Source organism: Nicotiana tabacum, chromosome 4, assembly GCF_000715075.1.
Source record: "Nicotiana tabacum cultivar K326 chromosome 4, ASM71507v2, whole genome shotgun sequence".
Taxonomy (NCBI): Eukaryota; Viridiplantae; Streptophyta; class Magnoliopsida; order Solanales; family Solanaceae; genus Nicotiana; species Nicotiana tabacum.
Genome location: NC_134083.1, coordinates 54,469,346 through 54,497,049, shown reverse-complemented (window position 1 = coordinate 54,497,049; position 27,704 = coordinate 54,469,346). Strand labels below are relative to the sequence as shown.

General features: G+C 40.5%; 1 protein-coding gene and 1 non-coding gene across 5 annotated transcripts; both read left to right on the top strand.

Moving 5' to 3' along the window:
- The first annotated feature begins 12,017 nt into the window (after positions 1-12,017).
- LOC107809295 (putative pentatricopeptide repeat-containing protein At3g08820) lies at positions 12,018-27,152 on the top strand. 4 transcript variants are annotated; one of them, XM_075251881.1, is made up of 5 exons: positions 12,018-15,217; positions 15,352-15,415; positions 15,526-15,656; positions 22,940-23,139; positions 26,336-27,152. In XM_075251881.1, the coding sequence occupies exon 1, from the start codon at positions 13,147-13,149 to the stop codon at positions 14,989-14,991; it is 1,845 nt and encodes a 614-aa protein (XP_075107982.1). In that variant the 5' UTR covers positions 12,018-13,146; the 3' UTR covers positions 14,992-15,217; positions 15,352-15,415; positions 15,526-15,656; positions 22,940-23,139; positions 26,336-27,152. The 4 variants fall into 4 exon arrangements, with proteins under 4 accessions (XP_075107982.1, XP_075107980.1, XP_075107981.1 ...); XM_075251879.1 differs by having other exon boundaries at positions 22,940-23,301; XM_075251880.1 differs by having other exon boundaries at positions 12,018-15,207; positions 22,940-27,152.
- Positions 24,156-24,262, top strand: LOC142180411 (small nucleolar RNA R71). Its single transcript, XR_012709036.1, has one exon. It is a non-coding gene; the product is annotated as a small nucleolar RNA R71 (small nucleolar RNA).
- Positions 27,153-27,704: the final 552 nt, after the last annotated feature.

Sequence of the window (27,704 nt, the reverse complement as noted above, 5' to 3'; positions counted from 1 at the left end):
AAACATATTAATTATTGTACTTAAATCAATCTAGAAAAAGAGTGAGGGGGGCTTCAATAACTTCACAATCGTAGGAGAGAGTTTAGGCAGTTAAAAACTTAAAATACATATTACCAAAATGCTTTTTGCAATTAATCATTATACGTAAACAAATCAAGAAAAAAGTAAGGGAGACTTTCACAATGTTGCGAGCCATAGAGTAGGCTATGTAACTAGAACAAAAGTTATTTGCAATTAATCATCCTACATAAATAGATCAATAACAACTGAGGGAAACTTCAATAATTCAGTCATACTCCCTCCGGTCAATATTACTTGTCATGTTTTCTTTTTTATACGCCCCTTTAAGAAAGTATTAAATATATAAGGAAAATTTGACTAAATTATACTTATTTATTCTTTGATCTCCATTTAATACTACTTTTCATTCCACCGCATTAATCTCTGTTCACATTTGTTAGAATAAGGGTAAAGGTAAAAAAGATAATTGATTCTATCTTAATTTTCTAAAATAATATATATTGGACCAATTACTTTTACTCTCGTGACAAGTAAAATAAAACGGAGGGAGGAGTAACTACTTTCACTATCTTTATTTCCGCATTTTCCCGTATTTCTTTTTTAATTTTCTTGTATGTACTTTCTTATTTTGGGGATTTTCTATTTGAGCACTAGCTGGTTAAGTTTCTGTTATTTTTCTTTCGGTGAAGGGTCAAATATATCTCTTTACTATTCAAAAAGAATTAATTTTACCATTCGTTATACTATCGGTCTAACAATGCCCCTAACATTACAAAAAAGGTTCAAAATTGTCCTTTGACCGTTAATCCCCTCCACCGTGGCTAACATCATCCCATGTGGCCTGCCAGCCCAACCCCATTTCACCCCCTCCCCCAAATACTTCTCTTCTCCATCCTTATTTTTCACCACCTCACCACCATAACCGATTAATTCATCTTCCATCTTTCATTTTTATAAAAACAAAAAAAAAACAAATATTATAGTTCCCCATACAAAAAACACTTACAAACGCCAACTTCACTGGCTAGTCTCCAATTTTAACTTCAACATCCACAAATTTATATTTCTCTTGAAAATTATTCTCATCAAAGTAGGAAAATAGGAAGTTGTTTTTATAACTACGGTGCAATTTTTATACTATTATTTTGCTATCTGGTGTTATTAATTCACAAGAAAGCATAATGAGAAACTCTCTGGCCGACGAGCTTACTTTTAGTCTTCATTCACAAGTTTGTTTTCCTATCTGTTTACCCGAAAAATCCGATAACATTAAATTTGTGTATTGTTCTAAGGATATGTGATATAATTTGATACAAATCATATAGAAAAATAGAAATATGTGTATTCTTGGCTATGAGAATGGGAATAGTGAGCAAAAGAATGAATAAGGTAAAATGAAACAAGCATGAAGAGATATCTTTTAATATGAGAGTGATCTTTTGTTACAGTGTATTCTCGGTGTCCGTATGCTTACAAGGATTCCCCCTTTTATAATAGAAGGATCCTACTTTATTTATAATAAAATAAAGCATATAGTGGAGGACCCATGATGAATTGTCTCTTCCTCGATTTCCGCCAAGATTCTCTCTCTTAGTGCGGTTGTAACGGCTCTTGTCTGTGAGCTCGACACTGGCTCGAGCTCGTTATTGGGTCGAGCCCTCGGTTTTGGCTTGAGTTCGACCTCCGGGGTGGGCGTAGCGCATTTCTGACCTTGAAGCAATGCCTTGCGGATCGATTTGGTCACGGGCTCGATAAAAATATCGAGCCAACTCCTCTATCAGCCTTCGGACTCGAGGCTCGTTTGTACTGCCTTCGGAACTCATCCCAAAATCACACTCTGGTTGCTTACCGTTCGAACTCGATCGAACGTAGGAAGGCCGAAATCTATTTCGACCGTATACAGATAGTCCCCTCGTTTCTCAGGAAGGATGTGGTGAGAATCGATATGATATTCGACGGTTCGATCGGGTTATAAGCTGACGTTTTCACAAGGCTCGATCATGACGTATGTGATAGTTGTCCCATCGATTTAGTCTTTTCAAGGTATTTAATGCACGTCAGACGGTGGTCGGTCACCTCTAATATTGAACCGTCACGATGCAAGCCTATAAATAACCCTTCCATCTAACATTTACCACTCTTACATCTTTCACTCTTCCAAATTTTCTTACCCTTTCTCTCTATTTCGCCGCTTGCAGAACCATCTACATCAACTTTTCATCTTCCTTTGCCTTTCTTTCTCTCATATCAATGGCCAAAACTTCAAAAATTGTACCTCAGAAGGAGAAAGCTTCTTCTTCACGGCCGTCCGGCGATAAGGCGCCGGTGGAGCCGCCTACCTATGAGTATGTTCCCGCCCCGTGTACTCTGAAGATCGATTTTAAGGTTGAGAATCCTTCATCTGTTTCCGGGTCGATGTGAACATGTGTCGATGTACATGTGCTCGATAACGGAGGGTCATCTCGAGGCTGTGAGGAAAGACTGCAACTGGGGTTCCGAGGTTGTGTTGCAAATTTCCTCCCCCGAAGAGAGCGTCATCACCCATGTGGAGGGGTTTTTAAGTGTTTACACTTACCCCTTCACGTTGGGTCCCGTCGACCCGGTGATCATCGATTTTTGCAAAAGATATCAGGTCACCCTTGGTCAAATTCATCCCTCTCTATGGCCTATAGTAACCTTACTTTGCTTCTTCTCCAACAAGGCCGGGGGCTGAAATTTTCCCTGAATCACCTCATACGACTGTATCGGCCTCAAATCTTTCTAGGACTAATCAGGCTTCATTGTCGGGCATTGAAGGCTTTGATGCAGAGCATCGACGAAGACAACGATCGGGGTTGGATGGCCCGTTATATCCGGGTAAGGACCTGTGACCTCATTCCGGAAGAGAAGATGTCGTTCCCCGAGGAATGGAATTTTGACCGTAAGTGGTTTTCATAAGACGTTGCTTTTCGTATATTTTTTTGATTTTATATGATGTCTTTCTCCGATATACAGTTGCCCCTTGGATGCCACAAGCGGTACCCGACCTTGAGGATTGGGTTCGGAAGTTAGCCTCGACTTCCTCTTATGCCGAACGCGTTTGGCGTGATTTGGTAAAAGGTAGATGGGAGGCCAAGAATCATGGTAAGGGTTACTTCTCGTGTTCTTCGAAATATTCTTTATGCTCCATTAGTCACCGATTTTCTTTCATGCAGGTGTAACCAAGGATGTCGTTTTGAGGCCTTCGAGTGGTGAAAAAGGAACGAAGTCCCCGGTCCCGGAACCGGGGAAAGATAAGAAGCGAAAAGCTGTCTCTCGGTCAGAGGACACCAAGCCCAAAACTCGAAGGGTGAGGAGGAAGGCAATCGCTCTTTCGATGGACTCGGTCCAACGACTGAGAGAAGAAGAAGAAAAAGATGGTGCCTCAGCGTTGGTGATCCGATCTGAGAAAGCTATCGAGGTCGCCAGAGCTTCTGAGCCGATGGAGACGGTACCGGTCGGGGTTGGTTTCGGTACCCCGAGTCTCGATCAGAGCATCCCGAGCGATTCTCTGGGACCATGACAGTGGGTCATTTGACTTCTCTTCCAACTTTTTCTGAGGAGGCGTTAAAGGAGGCTCGAGAATTGAAGACCCCCGATATGGGCGGAGGCTCTAGTGTAGGGGACCCTTTTCGGGATTGCTTTACTGGAGTCGATGATGCCTCCGCCATTGGTGATGCTTCCTTTCTCCTAGAAGAGGCCCAATATGTCATTTCTTGGGTAATGATTTTATTGTACTTGGTTTCTTCGTTCTTTTCCAAACTTGACTTGTGTTCTTTCCCTACTGTACATGCCATTAGTAGGTTTTGAGTCGACCTCAGCCAGTGTGAGGTCGAGCTTCATAAGGTCTCGGGGGAGAGAGATGCCATGCGGCTTCTTTGCAGCCAAAAGGACGAGGCTATAAAGGACCTTCAAGCAGATTTGGCTAAGGCTCGTGAAGAAGAGGCCGAACTAGATAAGCAGGTGAGCCTCGTTCTGTTAGAGTATGGGTTTGACTCAACTGTGGAAGTTAACCCTTCGTTATCTCAATTGCAGCAAAAGGTTAAAAAGATCGGGTTACTTCGGGAAGAAGTCGATCAAACCAAGGCTGAATGTAATCGGTGGAAGAAGACTATCGACCGCGTGGCTGCGGAAAAAGAAACCATCTTGGCCAAATTATTATCGGCCGATGTTCAGCTTCGAAGCGTCAAGCAAAAGGGTTCGGCTCAGGCTAAGAGGATCGAGGAGCTTGAAACACGGCTTGCTGAAGCCAAGGCGGAGGTTGAGTCGTCGAAAGTCATGGCGGACAAGTCCATTGCCGTGTATCGAGCTGATGCCGAGGTTGCTCAGATGGAGGCACGAGAGGCGGCGGATACTACCGATACTCGAGCACATTGGGTTGCCGAACTTGCTAAGTATTGGTCTCGAAGGGAGACCCTCGAGGAGATACACGCTCGAGGTTTTCGACCTTGCTGAAGAGATAAAAAAGGCTAAAGAGCTCGAAGCTGAAGCTGAAGCCTTGGCTTCTAATGGCGATGATGATGATGGTAGAAAGAGCGGATCCGAGAACGGGGGGAGCCCGATGGAGAAGAAGAAACCACTCCTGAGGATGACCAGGAAGCTTAGTCCTTAGTTTTTACGTTTGTAATCAATCAAGTAGACGATTGTGTATATAGACAACTTTGCCGACTTGCTTCTGTTTTGTGAAGACTTTATACATGCCTTATAAATGTTTTTACAAATATTTAATCAATTTAATCAAATTCTGGATTTCGTAGCCTCTATAATCGAGCGAGTGCTTATTCAAATTTGAAGTGATGTAGCCCCATAGGCTTATAAGTCGAGTCAATGATTCGAACTCGAAATAATGTAGCCCGTAGGCATAAAGGTCGAGTGAACGCTTGCTCGAACTCAAAATGAAAGTAGCCCGTAGGTGTAATGGTTGAGTGAGTGCTTGCTCGGACTCGAAATAAAGTAGCCCGTGGGCTTAGTAGTCGAGCGAATGATTCGAACTCGAAATAACGTAGCCTGTAGACTTAATAGTCTAGTGAATGATTCGAACTCGAAGTAATGTAGCCCGTAGGCGTAATGGTCGAGTGAGTGCCTGCTCAGACTCGAAATAAAGTAGCCCATGGGCTTAGTAGTCGAGTGAATGATTCGACTCGGGATAAAATGGCCCGTAGGCGTAATGGTCGAGCGAGTGCTTGCTTGGACTCAAATAAAAGTAGCCCGTAGGCTTAGTAGTCGAGTGAATGATTCGACTCTGGATAAAGTGGCCCGTAGGCGTAATGGTCGAGTGAGTGCTTGCTCGAACTCGAAATAAAGGTAGCATGTGGGCTTAGTAGTCAAGTGAATGATTCGACTCCGGATAAAGTGGCACGTAGGCGTAATGGTCGAGTGAATGCTTGCTCGAACTCGAAATGAAGGTAGTCCGTAGGCTTAATAGTCGAGTGAATGATTTGAACTCGAAGTAATGTAGCTCAAAGGCGTAATGGTCGAGTGAGTGCTTGCTCGAACTCGAAATAAAGTAGCCTGTGGGCTTAGTAGTCGAATTTATCTTAACTCTGTTTGTGTAATAAATCTCCAAATAAAGGATTCTTTCTTGGATATAAGATGTAGGTAAAGAGGAGAACTTTCTTTGCAAGTCACTATACATGTGTTCGTGTTTCGCGCCTGGGTTCGGGCCAACTACATGAGCATTGTTCGTTTTGACCATTTGGCTCTTACAACTTTTCCTATTGGAACCCCGTTGTTTGCAAAATAACTTTCTTGCTTCAGAACTTGATATATTTGAAGGCTAATGCCCCCCAGTATTCGAGGTCGATTGTAAAGAGGCCTCAGATACTGATGTAAGTGCAACACGATTTTTGGTTGCCTTGTTAAAAACCTTGCCGAAAAACCCATTTGGGATAAAACCGGTCTAAGGGAAAAATAGTGCAACGCGTGCTTTCAGATCTATGGTAAAGGATCCATCTTAGCTCCTGCTCGGACTTCTGTAGGGGTCAGTTTTGAAATGTAAATGAATATGAAAGGGTGGTACCTTAGCAGTAGTATCGTTTTAGATATGACACATTCCAATTGCTTGATAGTTGTTTGCTTTTTATAATGCCGAGCCTGTATGATCCCTTTCTGACATTCTCGAGAACCTCATATGGTCCTTCCCAATTTGGCCCTAGTTTCCCTTCGTTCGGATTTCAGTTATTGATGGTGACTCTCCTTAGTACTAAGTCCCCGGGCTTGAAATGGCGGAGCTTGGTTCTTCGGTTATAATATCTTTCGATTCGCTGCTTTTGGGCGGCCAATTGGACGAGAGCAACTTCTCGTCTTTCGTCTGATAATTCGAGGCTAGTGTTCATAGCCTCGTTATTTGATTCTTCTATCGTGTATCGAAATCTGGTACTGGGTTCACCGACTTTGACTGGTATCAATGCTTCGGACCCATATACTAAGGAGAATGGGGTCGCCCCCGTACTGGATTTTGACGTCGTTCGATATGCCCAAAGGACTTCGGGTAGGATTTCTCTCCACTTTCCTTTAGCGTCGTTCAGCCTCTTCTTTAGGTTCTGAATGATGGTTTTGTTAGTTGATTCGGCCTGTCCGTTCCCAATGGGATGATACGGTGTTGATAATATCCTTCTTATTTTGTGGTCTTCGAAGAATTTCGTCACTTTGCTGCCCACAAATTGTTTCCCATTGTCACATACTATTTCGGCGGGTATCCCGAATCGGCATATGATATGATCCCATATAAAGTCTATAACTTCTTTCTCTCTTACTTTCTTGAACGTCTGTGCTTCAACCCATTTAGAGAAATAGTCAGTCATAAATAAGATGAATTTGGCTTTACCTGGGGTCGATGTCAGAGGGTCGACGATATCCATTTCCCATTTCATTAATGGCCATGGGGATAGGACCGAGTGAAGTTGCTCTCCGGGTTGATGGATCATTGGTGCAAACCTTTGACATTTGTCACATTTTCGAACAAATACCTTCGCATCTTTGCCCATATCGATCCAATAATACCCTGCCCTGATTATTTTTCGGACTAATGAATCGGCACCGGAGTGATTCCCACAAGTACCCTCGTGCACATCGCGTAAGATGTAATCGGTATCTCCTGGACCCAAGCATACTGCCAATGTTCCATCGAATGTCCTTCGGTATAACGTTCCATCTGAAGCCACCGTGAATCGAGCAGCTTTAGTCCGTAGGGCTCTTGAATATTTAGGTTCTGATGGGAGCTTTCCGTCCTTTAAGTATTCAACATACTTATTTCTCCAATCCATGTTAAGCTGTAGAATTTATCTCGGTGTGACCTTCTTCGATCACGGATCTCGAGAGTTGAATGACAGTCCCCGAGCTCAAGTCACTTTCCTTGACCGATGATCCCAAATTCGCAAGTGCATCAGCCTCATTGTTTTGCTCTCGTGGAACGTGCTGTAAAGTCCATTGTTTGAAATGGTGCAAAGTGACATGTAGTTTGTCCAAATACCTTTGCATTCTATCCTCTCTAACTTCAAAGGTTTTGTTTACTTGACTTACCACCAACAGAGAGTCACATTTGGCTTCGATGACTTCTGCTCCCAAGTTTTTAGCTAGCTCGAGACCTGCAATCATAGCCTCATACTCGGCCTCGTTGTTAGTCTACCTGGTAGTTTTAATAGATTGCCTAATAGTGTTACCTGTGGGTGACTATAAAACTATGCTGAACCCGGTCCCTTTTACGTTTGAGGGCCCGTCCGTAAAAAGGGTCCATACCCTCGAGGACGTACCCGATTTCAGTTAGAATTCTTTTTCGACTTCGGGTACAAGGGTTGGCGTGAAATCGGCCATGAAGTCTGCTAAAATTTGAGACTTGATAGCCGTACGTGGGTTGATATTCGATATCATACCCACTGAGTTCGACGGCCCATTTGGCCAACCGGACCGATAGTTAAGGCTTGTGCAAAATATTACGAAGTGGGTAAGTTGTTAATACACATATAGGGTGACATTGAAAGTACGGTCGTAACTTTCTAGAGGCGCTTATCAGTGCAAATGCCAATTTTTCTAGGTGTGGATATCTAGCTTCTGCTTCTCCTAAGGTTCGACTTATATAATAAATGGGAAATTGCATACCTTGCTCTTCCCGAACTAGGACACCGCTTACTGCGATTTCTGATACTGCCAAGTATAAGCAAAGTTTTTCGTTTGCTTTCGGAGTGTGAAGTAGTGGTAGGCTTGACAGATATTGTTTCAGTTCCTTCAATGCCTGTTGGCATTCCGGGGTCCAAGCGAAATCATTTTTCTTTTTGAGTAGGGAGAAAAATTTGTAACTACGATCTGATGATCTCGAAATGAATCGGCCTAGGGCCGCAATTCGTCCTGTTAGCCTTTGTACAGATTTTACGCTGTTCACGATTGTGATTTCTTCGATGGCCTTGATTTTATCGGGGTTAATCTCGATTCTCCGATTTGACACCATGAAGCCGAGGAACTTGCCCGTACCGACCCCGAAAGCACATTTTTCGGGGTTGAGCTTCATGTTGTATTTCCTCAAAATCTCGAACGTTTCCTGCAAATGGGTCGGATGGTCCTCTGCGCGCAGGGACTTAACTAGCATGTCATCAATATAATCTTCCATTGATTTACCTATTTGTTCTTCGAACATTTTATTTACTAGACGTTGGTAAGTAGCCCCCACATTTTTTAGCCCGAATGACATCACATTATAACAATATGTTCCATATTTGGTGACAAATGAAGTCTTTTCCTGGTCCTCTGGGTTCATACAGATTTGATTATACCATGAATAGGCATCGAGAAAAGTGAGGATCTCGTGACCGGTCTTGGCATCGATCATGCGATCGATGTTGGGTAGTGGAAAAGAATCTTTGGGGAATGCTTTATTTAAATTCTTATAGTCCACGCCCATTCTAAGTTTGTTTCCTTTTTTAGGCACTACAATTATATTGGCTAACCATTCGGTATATTTTACCTCCCGAATGGACCCTATCTTTAGAAGTTTGGTTACCTCGTCTTTTACGAATGCGTATTTACCTCGGATTGGGGTCTTCTCTTTTGCTTTACCGGTCTGAACTTAGGGTCCAAGCTTAGCCAATGCGTCGTTATGTCCTGTGGAATCCCTGTTATATCTAAATGGGACCAGGCAAAACAATCAATGTTATCGATAAGAAATTGAACAAGTTTTTTCCTGAGTTCGGGGCTCAACCCCGTTCCCAGGTATACCTTTCGTTCGGGCCAGTGCTCGATTAGTGTGACTTGCTCCAATTCCTCAATTGTTGATTTGGTGGCATCAGAGTCATCGGGAATCACGAAGGATCGAGGGACCCTCTGATCATCATGTTATTCGATCATATGGTTTTTGGTTGGGTCGAAGCCGATGTCTGTGATTGCTATTTGGTGTCTCGTTCTCCTTCTGAGGCCGATCCCTTTACTGACGAAGGTGAGGATATTGGTTTGGTTTCCTCGACGACGAACATTTCTTTTGCTGCTGGTTGTTCTCCGTACACTGTTTTGACTCCTCTCGATGTTGGGAATTTGAGGACCTGGTGTAGGGTTGAAGGTACAACTCTCATGTTGTGGATCCATGGCCTTCTGAAAAGGGCGTTGTACCTCATGTCGCCTTCGATCACGTGAAACTTCGTTTCCTGGATGGTTCCGGCCACGTTTATTGGTAGAATTATCTCGCCTTTGGTGGTTTCACATGCCATATTGAATCCGTTTAGAACTAGGGCTTCGGGTACGATCTGGTCCCGCAGGCCGAGCTACTCTACGACCTTCAATCTGATGATGTTGGCCGAGCTATCTGGATCAATCAACATACGCTTAACTTTAATTTTATTCATGAGTACGGATATTACCATTGCATCGTTATGAAGTGCGACCCCTTCTGCATCTTCATCGTTGAAGGACAAAGTTACTATGGGTGTGTAATCTTGAGTTCGAGAACGCTTTTCTCTCACAATCGATGTTTTAGTGCGTTTAAGCACTGGTCCCTGAGGGGTATCGGCACCGCAGATGATCATGTGAATGACGTGATGCAGCTCTTCCTGCTCGTTTTGCTTGTCGAAATCCCTCTTTTTAAAATGGTTCCTCGCCCTATCACTCAAAAATTCCCGAAGGTGGCCTTTGTTAAATAACCGGGCTACTTCCTCTCTTAGTTGCCTGCAATCTTCTATTCTGTGGCCATGGGTGCCGTGATATTCGCATATTTGATTGGGATTCCTTTGGACATGATCGATCTACATGGGCCGAAGCCATCTAATGTCTTTGATGCGTCCGATAGCAAACACGATGGCGGATGTATCAACGCTGAAGTTATATTCCTATAACACAGGTGCTTCTATAGGATCGACATATTTATCAAAGCCGCTCTTGCTCATAATTCCCCGAGAAATTTGTCCTCGATCAATCCTTCGATTGTTCCGAGCGGTGTTGCGTGTCGAACCGTTGTTCATCCGATCTGCGGCGTACGGTTGATATCGATCTCTGTTCGACCTTTGTTCTCTGTTAATCTCCCTTTGGATTTTAGTAGCTGTCCTGTTCTGATGCATGGATCCAGACGGAGCTCCCAACTGGTCATCTTCGACTAGTATCGGTTGTGTATATCTGCCCAAGTTATTGCTGGATACTCGATCAAATTTTGCTTCAGCCGACGCGATGCTATCGAACTTTGCTCGTTCAACCCTTGGGTGAAAGCTTGGACGGCCAAATCGTCTGTGACCGGTGGCAATTCTATGCGTTCTATTTAAAATCGGGATACGAATTCCCTCAGCATTTCATTACCCCTTTGCTTTACTTTGAAGAGGTCTGATTTCCTTGTTGCAACCTTTAAGGCACCAGCATGTGCTTTTATGAACGAATCTGCTAACATGGCAAAAGAATCGATGGAATTTGGCGGCAGATTGTGATACCAAATCATCGCTCCCTTCGAGAGGGTCTCCCCGAACTTTTTCAACAACACGGATTCGATCTCATCGTCCTCCAAATTGTTATCCTTGATGGCACATGTGTAAGAGGTGACGTGTTCGTTATGATCGGTCGTACCGTTATATTTGGGAATTTCGGGCATACGGAATTTTTTGGGGATTGGTTTTGGGGCCGCACTCGAGGGAAAAGGCTTTTTGTATGAATGTTTTCTAATCCGCCCTTTTATCATTGGTGGAGCTCTCGGGATCTGATCGACCCTGGCATTGTATGTTTCCATTCTCTTGTCATTGGCTTCGACTCGTTTTGTGAGTTCCTCGAGCAATTTAGAAATTTCGGGAGTGGTCCCCGATTCTTGCTCGTTTGATTTCACTATGGCGGGCTCCATTCTGGGGTGATTTCTCGAAGCAAATTGGGATCTGGCATGCTTTGTATATGAGTTTGGCTCTGCAACTGAGCTATCGCTACTTGTTGGGCTTGTAACATCTCGAAGATCATGCGCAAGCTGACTCCGATTTCCCCCACGTTTATGGGTGTCTCGAGCTACGGATCGAGTACCGCCCTGAATGTTTTTTTCCGGTTCGGAACGTTGGTTCGCCTCAAGAGCCACTTGCCAATTGACATCTAACGGTACTTCGGCTCGAATTTCGGGTACTTCGATTTGGGCCTCAGTGCCATCGTCAAGCAGCCTTCCGGCCCCGGGTACCAAGTTGTTGGTTTCATCTTGAAGGTCGGCTTCATGGTCGATAGGTAAAGCCATTGCTGATTCGAAGTTGTAAATTGGTGTGTACTGCAGATTCATATCAAACAATAACTGTTATCCTTAGCTCCACGGTGGGTGCCAAACTGTTTACCCGAAAAATTAGATAACGTTAAATTTGTGTATGGTTCTAAGGATATGTGATACAATTTGATATAAATCGTATAGAGAAATAGAAATATGTGTATTCTTGGCTATGAGAATGGGAATAGTGAGCAAAAGAATGAATAAGGTAAAATGAAACAAGCATGGGGAGATATCTTTCAATATGAGAAGTGATATTTTGTTATAGTGTATTCTCGGTGTCCGTATGCTTACAAGGATTCCCCTTTTATAATAGAGGGATCATACTTTATTTATAATAAAACAAAGCATATAGTGGAGGACCCATGATGAATTGTCTCTTCCTCGATTCCCGCTAAGATTCTCTCTCTTAGTGCGGTTGTAACGGATCTTGTCTGTGAGCTCGACACTGGCTCGAACTCGTTATTGGGTCGAGCCCTCGGTTTTGGCTTGAATTCGACCTCCGAGGTGGGCGTAGCGCATTTCTGACCTCGAAGCAATACCTTGCGGATCGATTTGGTCACGGGCTCGATAAAAGTATCGAGCCGACTCCTCGATTAGCCGTCGAACTCGAGGCTCGTTTGTACTACTTTCGAAACTCATCCCAAAATCCCACTCCGGTTGCTTACCGTTCGAACTCGATCGAACGTAGGAAGGCCGAAATCTATTTCGACCGTATACATCATCCAAGTTCGTTCACAAGTTCACCAAATAGAATTTTGATTTCTTCGTTTTTAGCTTCTCCAACAGAATTCAACATACGAAAGATTTTCAATTTTCGCTAATGCTAGAAGCATAATCATTGTACGAGCTTCTTCCATTTGTAATAAACATTAGAAATAAGACGCAAGAATTCTTGGAAATTGAAGTACAAAATTTTCTCTTACTATCTCTGCAACAACGTTAGCCATTTGGGTATAATCCAACGTCTGTCCTCTCACATCCCAGATTTGTTGATTGTAGTCTTTAGATAATTCGAAATATAATTGGATTCAGGTTTTAATTTTGAAGAGAGAAGAAAACATAGTTCCCTGTAGATGAATTAAGGTGAGTTTATAATGTTGGGAAAGCAGAGTGTGTGGCGGGGAGGAGGGGATAAAATGGTGTTGGGTGGTCAGGTGTAAGGTGACATCCACCTCATATAAATCTTAGGCCACGTGAGACTGGTGGTGGCTACGGTGGAGGAGTTAACGGCTGAAGGGCAATTTTGATCTACTTTTATAACTTCGAGGGTATTGTTGGACCTATAGTGTAACAAAGGGTAAAATTGATCATATTCAAATAGTATAAGGTGAACCTTTTCCTTTTTTTCTTTTATCCTTTTTTGCCCTTTTTCTTTTGAGTGATTTGAATTAGCGCATAGTTAAGCATACGCCATGGCACAAACCATGCAATTCATCAAATCCAAGTCCATAGCTCATTCTTGCTTCAACTTCACACGCTCATTCTCCGATTTTTCATCTCTCTCCAACCTCTTACAAGGCTGCATTCCACATAATCACCTTCTACAAATCCATGCTCGGGTTTTCCGTATTGGTGCTCACCAAGATAACCTCATTGCCACCCGCCTTATTGGTCAATACCCATCAAATATTTCCCTCCGGGTACTTCGCGGCCAGTTGAAAAAACCCAATCTTTTCCCCTTCAACGCCATTATCAGGGTTCTTAGTGAAGAGGGAAATTTCACTGACGCATTCTTGGTTTTTAACAAGTTAAGATATCAGTCCCTTTTGCCTAATCAGTTGACCTTTTCATTCCTTCTCAAAGCTTGTTCTCGTTCTGGGAATTCATATTATGTTCAACAGGTTCATTCCCTTGTTCTAAAGTTGCGTCTTGGTGATGAACCATCTCTCTGTAAAGGGTTGTTAAGTGTTTATGCTAGGAGTTTGAGAGAGTTGCATTCTGCGCGTAAGCTGTTTGATGAAATGCCTGATAAGGATGTTGTTTCTTGGACTTGTTTGATTTCTGGGTATGCCAAGTTGGGTTTGTCTGAGGAAGCTTTGTGTCAATTCTTATCTATGGTAAATAAGAGTTTGATCCCTGAAAATGATACTATGGTTAGTGTGTTATCTGCATGTTCAAAACTTGATATGTCAAATATTGAGAAATGGGTTGGGAACTTTTTGTATGATTTAGGAAGTTCTGGATGTGACTCGGTTAGTATTGTTCTTTGTTACTTGTATGGAAAGTGGGGAAAGGTTGATAAGAGTAGGGAAATATTTGAACAGATTTCTGGTGATGGGAAGAGAAGTGTGCTTCCTTGGAATGCTATGATAGGCGCATATGTTCAGAACGGCTGTGCGCTGGAGGGTTTAAGTCTTTTCCAGTTGATGATGGAGCTTAATTGTTGTTGCCCCAATCATGTGACGATGGTTAATGTGCTCTCAGCTTGTGCTCAAGTTGGTAATTTGTACCTTGGTTTGTGGGTTCATGAGTACATGAAAGGTAGTAGGCAAAAAGGGTTTTTACTTTCAAATGCAAATCTTGCAACTGCTTTGATAGATATGTACTCTAAATGCGGGAGTTTAGAGAAAGCAGGAGATGTTTTTGACCAATTGGTTGTTAAAGATGTTGTTTCATTCAATGCTATGATCATGGGTCTTGCAATAAATGGTAAAGGCATGGAGGCGTTAAAACTTTTCTCGCAAATGCTAGAGCTTAATTTGCGTCCGAATGCTAGAACATTCCTTGGTTTGTTATGTGCTTGCAGTCACTCAGGTTTGACAGCAGAAGGCCGTCAGATATTTAAGGAAATGAGCCAATGTTTTTGTATTGCTCCTAGATTGGAACATTATGCTAGTTATATTGATCTCCTCGCTCGAGTAGGTTATGTTGAGGAAGCACTTCAAGTTGCTACCTCAATGCCTTTTAAACCCAACAATTTTGTATGGGGAGCTTTACTTGGTGGCTGCATGCTGCATAACAGATTGGAACTAGCCCAAATTATTTCATCCATTCTTGTTGAGATGGACCCTAACAATTCTGCTGGCTATGTGATGTTGTCCAATACATATGCCAGTGATCAACGCTGGAGTGCTATTTCACGACTGAGGTTGTCTATGAAGGAAAAAGGAGTAGCAAAGATGCCAGGATGTAGTTGGATTAACATTGCCGGAGTAGTGCATGAATTTCTGGCTGGGTCCTCCTCACATCCTCAGAATGAGAGCATGCATAGCATATTGCAGGTGTTACTGAAGGAGATGAAGCTAGCAAGTATTTAGACAACTCACAAGCATATTCTTGTTGAGGAGTTACTATCAGCACTCTTTCTACCATGCGGTTTCGCGTGCATAAAGAATGAGGTTTGGTGGGATGGAGCTGCATTAAAGATCTCTGTTGTTCAGAAAGGATATGCGGACTCTCTGGAAGGCACTAGGCTAGTGGATACTGTCGCTTGGTTTCATAGGGCTATCTATTTGCAGCATCGACTGTCACAAGTACTCTCTTGTAAATAACTCTTCCATTACATCATTTCATCTCTTTTTAGCAGCAGCTAGTCCCAATAAATGTTGTAGAGTCTTTGTCTTCAGCTGATGCATGATTCTGCTTTGTGATCCTTCAATTTTGTTGCCCTGATACAGCAGTGGAGTTATTTCTGGACTTCAGATTGCTGCCTTTATGCTCTTTTTAGACCACTAACATCAGGTATATTTTTCAATTTATTTTCCAGTGGGATTGTTCTTAACTTCAACTTATAAACTTTGACCCATGCTTAGCTGATGCAATTACTAAAACAAATATATTGGTTGTGGAAGGATACTTGTTTGAGCTTCCTGATACAGTCAGACAATTTCGAAAGTCTCGAAGAAGCCTGCAAGAGTGGAGCAGTAGTTGGCATCACACCATCAGATGTGTCCTGCATTGAGAGACATTATGATGATTACTGGTAAAACCTTGTTTTCTATCTTGCATCTGCATAATAAAGCTGAACACCCCCCCCCCCCCCCAAACACACACACACAAAAGCAGAAGAAAAGAAAATATGGAAAACTAGGTTTAGCTCAGTCTTTGATCCTCAATGTGGAAACTGAAGTCCATGCGGATTCATGCTATGTCTTGGCACAGGTGTTGCTCCCAAATGCACGCGCAAGCATATGTGGTCGTACAAGTAATAAAGTGATAAATCGAGTGTCGAACCCACAGAGATTTGTGTTAACTACCCACTAGTTTCACCAAAATTATTATTCAGTCGAGTCAATCAGAGTTTAAAAGTGTGATTATATTAAGCAATAATTCTAACAAGTAACTAATTAATCAAGCAACAAAATAGTTGTTGTGTATTCAGTAGAGACGAATATTCTAGGGTTGTGATCGATTCACCAATCCTATTGTGTTCTAATTAACTTTCCCTTTCATACAGTTCACTCATGGTTGCTAATTAATCGACTGATTTCTCTCGTAGTATTCTCTCGAATTACTACTCGACTATTCAAACTAGATTAACGCCTATATTGCTATGGAATCAATCTATTAAGAACGCATTAAGATTACGATATTTAATTAAGCATGGTGACTAGGTATATTCCTATGCTAACCACAAATCCGCCCCCCACTCAGAGTTATGATCATGCCCTCTTCAATTCTTCTCTAATCTAGATATCAACATCTCACACTTAGACTTTTGCTCGTCCTCGAGTAATGGGACTATTAACTACACCCCAACAACTTACACATCTCAACTAGAGAGGAGCAATTTAATTTTTAATCATACACTCTACCCTTGACTGTGATCGATACCGGCAATCAAGCATGAACATGCAAATTTCACATTCTCCCCGTTTTAAACATGCCCAAGTATAAACATTTCAATTCAATCAATTCAAACAACCTATCCATAACCACCCTACTTCAAGAGCCGACTCGTTACCACTAAGCACCATCAATTCACGCACTCACCCAACAAGAGAAGTTAACACATTACCAATCTGTCATGAGATCATGTGCCCTCACCAACAAACACAAGAGTGAATATAGAATAGTCCCCACATTCAAGTATGACTTTGAACATAATTTAAGGACATCACACAATTTAAACAAAAGTCGCTCGCTCTTACAAAGAATTCATGTGCATCCCGTGGTCGTACCATAAGCTTGCCCGTAGTGTACATCTCTACCAATCTAAGCTAGCCAAGTCTAGGATCAATTAGGACTTTATGGGTTATAATGTAGGCTAAGGGATGGGTAGGATACATTTAGGAATAGTGACTAACCCTCCTAAGCACTTTAATACACTACATTCAAAAATCGAGCACATATTCTTCTCAACCAATTCACTCGCCACAAACCATATACAAAATAGCCCCTTTTTTCAATTATGCACTTCTATATTCCCACTAGCACGAATTAGTAAGATTAGGAGGTGTGTTTTTTTCTGACGTGCAATTATTTAGTATCATTTCAAAATTATTTCTAAAATTTGATGTTGAGATAAAGAGTATAATAATTGCAAATATTGAAATAATTTATTCTAATTATAATATTTATTACAATGTTTATTTATATTTTGGTACATAAACTTTCTGGAAGGAGCATTTGACTAAAGAGTAATGGACATGTTATTATATGCCCGGATAATCAAATATAATTTTTCACAAAACTTTCCTCAATTTTTATTTTTTATTTTACTAATATAATTAAATTATATAAAATAATTGGTCTTAACTCTATAACCGATTATAAATCTATAATCTATCTATACTATTATAAAAGTACTAAGCTCATGCGTGAAATATTGATCAATTTTTTTACTTTTTAAAAATAGATTTTACTATAAAATTATTATTTAATTATTTTTTAATATTTAGGACTTGAAAATTAAATAAATTTTTCCTTATTAAATATATTTCCTAAACCCGAACATTGTAGGAATCCTAATATTTAGAACTTTAAAATCAATTAAAATTTTACCTAATATAAATTCTTATCTTATTTGAACTATGTAATGTAACTATAATATCTTTCATGTTAAGTATAAAAATACATATCTTGTTTCTTCCTTTTGAAAATCTGGAAAACAAATTTATATATATACTAAGAGTTTCGTGAAAAATAATTTTACTAATATAATATATTTTAAAATTCGAAAACATTTAAATTGGATTCTTATGCTAATTAGTTCATTCAAACACTTTATTATTTGTTCTCAATGTTGAAGAAAATAATTTTTTTATTCAATTTCTTACTATTAGCTCATTTTTGTTTTAGTATGTTTTAAATTGTTTTTTTTTGTTGAAGAAATGTTATACCTAATGTCTAGGACTTCTTTTCCGTTAATGTCGAGGATTCTTTCTATGAGATCCTAAGAAAGCACATGAGATTTGCTCTAACCCAAAATGTCCATCATTTATAATTTGATTACAATTATGAAAAAATCCTTTATATCCTGATGGAATTAACATAAGTAATAGGAAAATTTTACAATAGTATAGTTATATATATATAGATACAAAATTAACTAAAAACCAATTTAGCTCCTACATATAGTAATAAAGTAGTACTGAAAACCTCCTAATCCTAAAACTGAACGAAACTTTCCTACATATACTCCTACGTATAAAGTGAGTTGAAAGTGAAGGAACCTTTATTAGTGTAAATTGAAAGCGCTTGAAATTTTAGAGTTGAAAGGAATTGAAAAATAAATATTATAAATAGAAAGAATAATAAAATGACTATTCCTAAAAAGTATGAATTAATTAAATGACTATTCCTAAATATTAGGAAATTAATTAAATGACTATTCTTAAATATTAGAAAAATAATCAAAAAGACTAATTTACCAGGGTGAATTCTATTTTTTAAGGGTAAAAAAGGCGAACGCAATTTCGCAAAAGGCCTTCGTGCTTTTAGTATAGTATAGATTTGTATTATTTTTTTTTCTTTTCTTGAAATTTTTCTCTCTCTTTTTTTCTTCTTCTACACACACTCCATACATTAAGGTTCATCGGCTAGTGGTCTTTTTTCACAAATTTAGTGCACCTTAAGGGCCCTTCCATGGTTCCACTCGAAAGCTACTTCCCAATCTCTCACCTTACTTTTTTTAGCGACTAAGTGCCTTCGGATGTAAAGGTTTAACAAGCTCAAATTAAGAACAAAATAGGGATACGACTTGTAATGTGGGCGCAAACAAAAAGGTCTATAGGCTCAAAGGGCTAGCAACGGAAAATTTTTATTTGTAAGCGACAAGCACATCTATGATCAAGCAAAGAACTACCTACATCATCTCCTAGACTAGCACAATTTAATGATTTTGCTTCGATTAACACACGGGGCAAGTTCTAGACTACACAGGATAGCACATAATAACATAATTCCTCACACACACATTGCACATGACTCAATCAAGGCGGTTCTGTTCAACTCTCAAGTCAAGCAAGCACATATAGTTGAGAAATTTTAAGCAATATTGCACTAGGTGACATACAAGTCAAACAACTGAGAAAAGACGTCACAAGTAGGCTATTTATTTTACTCAGGCATCACACTTCAAATCAAATGTATGGGAAGACAGATCGCATGTCATTGCCTAATGTGCCGGCACCAAACCTGTCAATAGGTACCTTAGAGCAACTCTGTTCTTCCTATCCTACTCCTAAAAAAAACAAAGTACCCGGCTCAAGCTACACCCTTGGAAAAGAACCGACGCCCCAAAGAAAAACCAAGGGTTTCAGTCTTTGGGTCTTCTTATGATGACTGTTTGAAGAATTTGGGCAAGGTGTTGGCCCGTTGTGAAGAAACAAATTTAGTGCTAAATTGGGAAAAGTGTCATTTTATGGTACAAGAAGGCATCATGTTGGACATAGAGTGTCAAAGAGTGGCATTGAAGTTCATAAGGCGAAGGTGGAGGCGGTTGCAAAATTACCTCCACCCATCTCTGTGAAGGGTGTCTGGAGTTTTTTGGGACACACGAGTTTCTATAGACGCTTTATTAAAGATTTTTCAAAAATTGCTACTCCATTGTGTAGGTTGCTTGAAAAGGATGTGACCTTCAATTTTGATGAAGCCTGCTTGAAGGCATTCGAGGAGCTCAAAGAGAAGTTGGTGGCTGCCCCCATTATTGTGGCAACGGATTGGTCCTTACCATTTGAACTTATGTGCGACGCAAGTGACTATGCTATTGGGGGATAGACTTCATGGGACCGTTCCCATTGTCTAGAGGAAACAAATATATCTTGCTAGCGGTTGGTTGTGTCAAAATGGGTAGATGCGGCCGCATTGCCAACCAACATGCCAAGGCGGTAGCTAATTTTTTGAAGAAAAACATATTCTCGAGGTTTGGGATTCCACGTGCCTTGATTAGTGATGAAGGGACACATTTCTGCAATCGGTTATTGACAGGGGCGGCTCAATGGATCTTGTGGCCTAAGACGAAACCATATTGAGAGGCCCTCAAATTTATTTTATAAAACACTAACAAACAATATAATTTGCTTTCGAAACAACAAATTAATCATTTAAGATAAAAAAATAGCGAACTTCAAAAAAAAAATTGGAAGAAAAGCACAAAGAATAAAGTGGATTATCGGTTGTTGAGGTCTGGAATTCAAAGAGAAAATTTTGATTTGGCTATCATCACAAACTATCATCACAATCAAGAAAAAGAAATAAACATACATAACGTAATAGCTTAAGTTTTGAGCATTGACGCTATCAAAAATATTTACTCCTTCTGATCAATTTAAACGATAATTGTAGTTCATTCTATTAATTAGTACTTATTGGTAAATATCTAAAATAAATTGTAAATAACCTAATATAATATGTGGAATTACACTAAAAGAAAATCGGTGCATGAATGCTTTTGTGTTCATGCAGTTTCAGAGAAGATTGTAAAAGAAATTCATTCGGTTGTCGATATATATAACTTAATTCCTATATAAAAAAATTAAAATTAAAATTGAATAGTGAAACAAATATACTAATTAATGAATGAGAAAATTATCATAGTTTATGAACTTATTGGTATAAAATAACTTCAATCAAATAGCAAAAATATATACCGTAACACTTTTCTTTATAATAATTATTTATATAAATTATATAATATATAATAATAAAAGTTTAAGGTAAATTGGGGCCTTCAAATTTTGGGGGCCTAAGGCAATGGCCTAAGTGACCTAGCCTTTAGAGCCGCCCCTGGTTGTTGAATAACCTTCTAGTCAAATATGGGGCCACCACAGAGTTGCCACGACATACCATCCGCAAACAAGTGGACAAGTTGAAGTGTCCAACAGAGAAATAAAGCAGATATTAGAGAAGACAGTGAGTGTGAACAGGAAGGATTGGACTGCAAAGTTAGATGATGCCTTGTGGGCATATAGAATTGCATACAAAACACCAATTGGGGCATCCCCGTATAAACTTGTTTATGGAAGGCATGTCACCTGCCGGTTGAACTTGAACACAAGGCGTATTGGGCAATTAAAAAGTTGAATATGGACTTTGAAGTCGCGGGCGTGAAGAGGCTCTTGCAGTTAAATGAGTTAGATGAGTTCAGGATGCACTCTAATGAAAATGCTAAGCTTTACAAGGAGAAAACAAAAAGATGGCATGACAAGCGTATTAAGTCACGTCACTTTGAACCGGGCCAAAAGGTACTATTGTCAATTCTAGGCTTAAGCTATTTCCTGGGAAGACAAAATCGAGGTGGCCATGTCCATTTGAGGTGGTGAGCATCACTCCTTATGGTGCATTTGAGTTGCGCGCTTTAAACAGCGAAAGAAATTTTTTTAGTGAATGGGCAAAGAGTCGAGCACTATTGGGGGGCTGTCATTGATCATCAGAAGTTCAAAGTAATACTCGCTGATGAGTAAGCGAGGCCATGCGTCGTGTCGCGACATTAAATCGGGCGCTTTTTGGGAGGGAACCCAATATTTATTGCTTTCATAGTTTAGCTTTTCAATTATTTTTTTAGTTAGAGTAGATTAGAGTTTTTGTTTTCTTTGTAGGCATAGAAATCATAGGTAGAATGGTGTGGGATATGTAAAATGGATATAGTAAGTGCTCCGGGGGATCGGAGAATTCAAAAAAATAACTAAATAGAAAAACGGGAAAATAACACCCAACGTTACTTGTGGTGCAGAAAACACAAACTTTTTCCCAGCGCCAGGCCTAGCGCGACGCGCTGGGCTGGGGGTAGCAGGTAATTTTTTTTTTTCTTTTTTTTGGTTTTTTGTTGTGTTATTATTTTTATTACTCATACCCATAAAACCCGACCCACTTACCCATTTCTACTAACCCCTTAACCCATCTCCTAATACCCATTCCCATTCCCCCTCTAATTAAAAATAACTCTAACTCCTAACCCGTCTCTCCCTCCCCGTCTTCACTGCTCTCTCTCCAGACGCATCTCTCTCTTTCTCTCAACTTTCTTGTTTTCTTCCTTGCATTTCTCTTCAATCATCTAGGTATGTTCCATCCTTCTGCCTTTTTGTTTTATTTTGTAGGTTATGTTCCCCATTCCCCCCTCCCAAACGACCCAAACCCAATTTCCCCATTAGTGGATTCTTTAGAACTTGTTTTCTATAGTGGGTGGCCTATTGTGCAATGAAATTGGTTGTTGTGTTGTATACGGAGTAGTAAACTACTGTTTCCTCTACTTCGTTTGAAATTTGGGAGGGCCATCACGTTCCACCATTGTTGAATTGAGTTGCATGCACTTAATGCCCATCATGTGTTTGATAAAATGTTTGAAAGAGTAAATTGTGCACCGGTGAAGTCTGAGTAGCTGAGTGTAGTTATATATGATGTCGGGCCAAGTGTGGGGTGTTTGGGGGTGGTTTTACATAATCCGAAGCTTGGCTTTAATGTTCACATGCCACCTACACCATTTATTTTGTATTGTGTATGTTGTATCACTTTGTTAGAATTAGCTAGTGTAGTGTATTAGTTGTAGAGATTGAGGGCCATGTGTTACTTGCTTGCACCAAGGCTAAGTCACTTCGCATGTTTGACTACTTGATTTGTGTGGCATAGTTAATGAATTATGATTGTGTGGCATGGGGAAGTATTGAGTACCCATCGCCTTGTTGTGCAACACTTGCGTGCTTTAAACAAATATTGTGAGTATATTACATAGAGCCTTCGGTTTTAAGTGGGGTCATCTTTGACTCTCACGATAACCTTAAGCGGATTTCTTGATTCATTCTCACATTCATGATTATTGTGTTGTAGGTTGATATGGCTCATGACGGTGCGAACAAGGGCAAAGGAGTGAGGAAGTCCTCAACCACTGCTCCCGCTCCTAAAAAGCGCTAGCAAGGGGAAGGGTCATCTCGACAAGCTAAAGGGAAGCAGGTTGCCGACGGATCGAGGAGAGCACCATCGAGTCCAAGGCCCTATTTGGATCTAGTTCGGGAGGACGCCATCAAGTGGTATCATAGCTTTGGCATATTTGGGCACTTCTTGCAGGATGTCTGCCAGCAGAATATTGATTTACATCTGCTTCAAAATATCAAGAAACTTTTTATAAGCAGCATTATCCTTCACTTTTTGCAATCTCTGAGGGAACGGAGGTGGTAGCCTCGCAACTAATGGTGGGTGTTGCTTTGCCACCGCCTCTTCAACTGGCTTCTCTGACTCCCTTGCTTTTTTCCGATTCTGCTTCTATGGTGGCCGATTTCTCATTAAAGGTCACTTGCTTTCTCTTTTTCGATGGGACTTCTTCTAACTGTCTCCCATTCCTTAATGACACAACATTAATAGATGCCTTAGGATTAACCTCACTGTCGCTTGGAAGAGCTCCAACTGGTCGAGTACTTTGGGCACTGGCAAGTTGCCCCATTTGTCTCTCCAAATTTCGAATAGCTGCAGAGTGGGCTGCTGTCTGGGCCTGCTGATCAGCCATCAATTTCTTTAGCATCTCCTTAATGTGACTTGTCGAGTTTGTAGGTTGTTCAGCCTGTGGTGGTCTATATTGCAGAAGTTTGGGTGGTTCCTCCAGTTAGGATTGTAAATGTTCCCATACTGGTTTGTCTGGCCCCTATTTGCATTACTCACAAAACAGACAGACTTTGGATTAGCTGGGCATAAGTCACTCGTGTGACCCTTTCTACATACTTCACAAAATATCTGAACTTGTTGCACTGGCTGAGGCTGAGCCTGTTGCTTGTTAATAACCAAGGTCATGTTATTGACTTGGTTGGCCAATGTGGCAACCTGCGCCGATAATGCAGAAACAACGTCTAACTCGAGAACCCCCGCAGATATTTGCACTGTGTCTGCCCATCTTTCCTTGCCAATCAGGATTGTTTTTGGAGAATTTGTTCAATAAGGCATAAATTTCATCAAAGCTTTTATCCAACACTTGACCTCCCGTTGCAGCGTCCACTACAATTTTTGTCTCTGGATGGAGCCTTCTATGAAGGTGTGAGCTAACACTTCATTTGTCTGGTTGTGATGAGGACAATCTCTGAGCAGCCCCTTGAATCTCTCCCAAGCTGAATATAGAGACTCATCCGATTTCTGTTTGAAGGTGACTATCTCACTTCTGATCTTTGCAGTTTTGCATGAAGGAAAGAATTGTGCCAAAAATTTCCTCGCCAGATCATTCCATGATGTAATAGAATTAGTTGGTTCCGCCTTCAACCACTGCTTTCCTTCGCCCAATAGAGAAAACGCGAACAATATGAGCCTCACATAGTCTGGAGTGACTCCGTTAGTGATATAAGTATCACTAATCTCCAAGAAGTTCAGGATGTGCTGTTGTAGATACTCGTGTGGAAGACCCATAAACTGCCCATTCACATGTAGTAACTGGATCATGCTTTGTTTTAGCTCAAAGTGCCCAGTGATTCTGGGCTTCACAATACTGGAAGTGACATTAGCAATGCTGGGCATCGCCACCTCCTGAACAATCGTATGTTACTCCTCTGCTATGTTCACAGGTAATTGAACAAGTGCCTGAAGATTATCTGCGTCCCTTGCTTTCCTCAATCTCCTGGGAAATGTTCTCTCAGGTTCGGGGTCAAAGCCTTGATGTCTATCCTGGCTTTTGACCCTTCGCATTCGATCAAAGTTCCTGAGAGCAGAGCAACCAATAAGAAACGTTAGACTTGACGAAATAAACAACTAAAGTAAAAGCTAGAAAGTAGTCAATATTCAAGTCCCCAGCAACGACGCCAAAAAACTTGTTGCTCCCAAACGCACACGCAAATATACGTGGTCGTACAAGTAATAAAGTGATAAATTGGGTGTCGAACCTACAGAGACTTGTGTTAATTACCCACGAGTTTCACCAAGATTATTATTCAGTCGAGTCAATCAGAGTTCAAAAGTGATTATACTAAGCAATAATTCTAACAAGTAACTAATTAAACAAGCAACAAAATAGTTGTTGTGTATTCAGTAGAGACGAATATTCCAGGGTTGTGATCGATTCACCAATCCTATTGTGTTCTAATTAACTTTCCCTTTCATACAATTTACTCATGGTTGCTAATTAATCGAATGATTGTTCTCGTAGTATTCTCCCGAATTACTACCCGGCTATTCAAAATAGATTAACGCATATATTCCTATGGAATCAATCTATTAAAAACGCATTAAGATTACGATATTTATTTAAGCATGGTTACTAGGTATATTCCTATCCTAACCACACAAATCCCCCCCCCCCCCCCCCCAAACTCAGAGTTAAGATCATGCCATCTTCAATCTTCTCTAATCTAGACGTTGCTTTCCCAAGCATAGCATAGACAGTAAGTAAAACCTAACTGTTGGCCAGACAATAAAGCAATTAATCGCAGAATCGAAGAAACAACCATATATTAGCAAATTGTAATCAAGGTTAAGTCAACGTCAAACAACAATATTCATAGCTAAATCACAACCTCAGAACTATGTGTTTTAGCCACTCAGGATAAGATCAAAACAAATTCACAAGTGTTGAATAACTGAGAATACTAAGAAAAGATGAAGAAAACTTAGATATCATCGCTCCCGGATATTCCTCGTGTGTATTTTTTCCTCAAAGTGGCGTCCCCCCCTCACAAAATAGGCTTAGTCTTGCTTTTATACGAGTTGGGGGAGGGGGGAGGGGTATTGGACCGAAATAACCTTGTCTTGGGGGAACTAAAAGAACTATCCCGTCACCAGCGCCCAGGGTAGCGTGGGCGCTAGCCGTGGCACTGGGATTTTTTCACTTCTGGCTTCTGCGCCACAGGTAGCTCCCCGTGCTAGCCTGGGCGCTACCCTGTGTCGTTTTTCCCATTTCGCTCCTTTTTGCCTCCAATCTCGCACATTCGTCCCATATTGCCTCCAAATGATTCCTACTCATAAAACACCACGAATTAGCACAAATCATTACATTTCACATCCGAAATCTACAAAACATGAGTAAAATGCGAGGCGATATGCATATAAATGTACATACTTTAAGCTAAATATCAACAGGACTATATTGATCAGGCTAAGTCTGCTAATGGTTAACAGTCTGCTGAAATTATCATAAAAACTCAAGTCAGAAACCAAAATTTGTTGTTTAGACATGTACATAGTGATCCTGAATTTTTGTTTCTTCAACTGTTCCTGTGTTGTTTATCCTTATTATTTGCCACATTTTTCGGCCAGGGAAATCATGGAAAATTATGCAGATATAGTATTTGCTAACAGCGACGAAGCTCTGTCATTTTTCATCAAATGAAAGCCCCTTTCTGCTACAAGGTACCTGGGCCATTTCGTCCCTTTAGTTTCTGTCACAGATAGGCCTAAAGGTTCTTCCATTCGTGTGAAGGGGAAAGCTATCTTTATGCCTCCGTCACCATGCGTGCCCATAGATACTTGTGGTGCAGGGGATGCTTATGCATCGGGTATTTTGTACGAAATATTGAGGGGCGTGTCTGATTTGAAAAGCATGGGTTCCGTAGCAGCTAAGGTTGCATCTGTAGTGGTAGGGCAACAAGGTACTAGGCTTAGGGTACGAAGATGTTATTGGGTTGGCGGAGTCATTTTCATCCCACTGCAGGGACTCAACCTTTTGGTCAGATATAGGTTCCGATCAGATCTCCAGCTTGTAATACTCGAAAGGTGAACTCTGACATTAGTTTAGTGGTTATCGCGTTAGTTTTATTCTCACTTTCTTAGCTCTTGAGCTTTGTACATTGATGATATTCATTGTAATTATTCGCGTCATTGGTTTAATGGATTCAGTAAAAGATTTAAGGACTTTGAATTTGCTTCAGTTTTACATCTGTTTCCTGCGTATGCGGATTGATCTCCGCAATGGTTGGGGTCATATCATGGTACTATCTAATGATATACCATGAGTATGCTAATCTCATTTTCTAGTCACAGAGCACTGAAATTTGAGTCGCACAATAAAATGTGTAATGCCATCCTTACATTAATAGCATTAGTTAATCCTTACTACACAGCATTTTCTCCTCGATATTCATCTGATCTAATCTGTACTAGCCAGGTGAGTCAATTGTGTTCTTGTACACCTTAATTATCTCAGTAGACATAATAAGCTCTCAGGTTTTCCAATGGCCAAGCAAGTAAATGAGTTTGGGGCAGTATTTCAGCTTTCCACATTTGTTGGGTGAATCTAGATTATAAGCATAGAGTAAACTGAAAAGTTGCCCATTGGTAAAAGTGAACTTATGAGGAAAACCAACAATGTTGTTGGCTATAAGTTGATAGATAATGCTACTAATACTTTTGCGTAAAGGATACATTAAATCAAACTAGACGTGACAAATGCTATCGCAACCATAGAGTAGGCTATGTAATATAAACAAATGTTATTTATAACTTATCTTCCTACTTAAATTAATCGACCAAAATTTGAGGGGAACTTTAATATTTCCGTCAACAACAAGGAGACTTTTGTAATTCATAAAGACGCGACAAACTATTGTTCTTAATTAATCATCGTAAATAATTAAATAAATCAAGAAATCTAATATTTCATCAACTATAAGAGAAGATTATATAAATT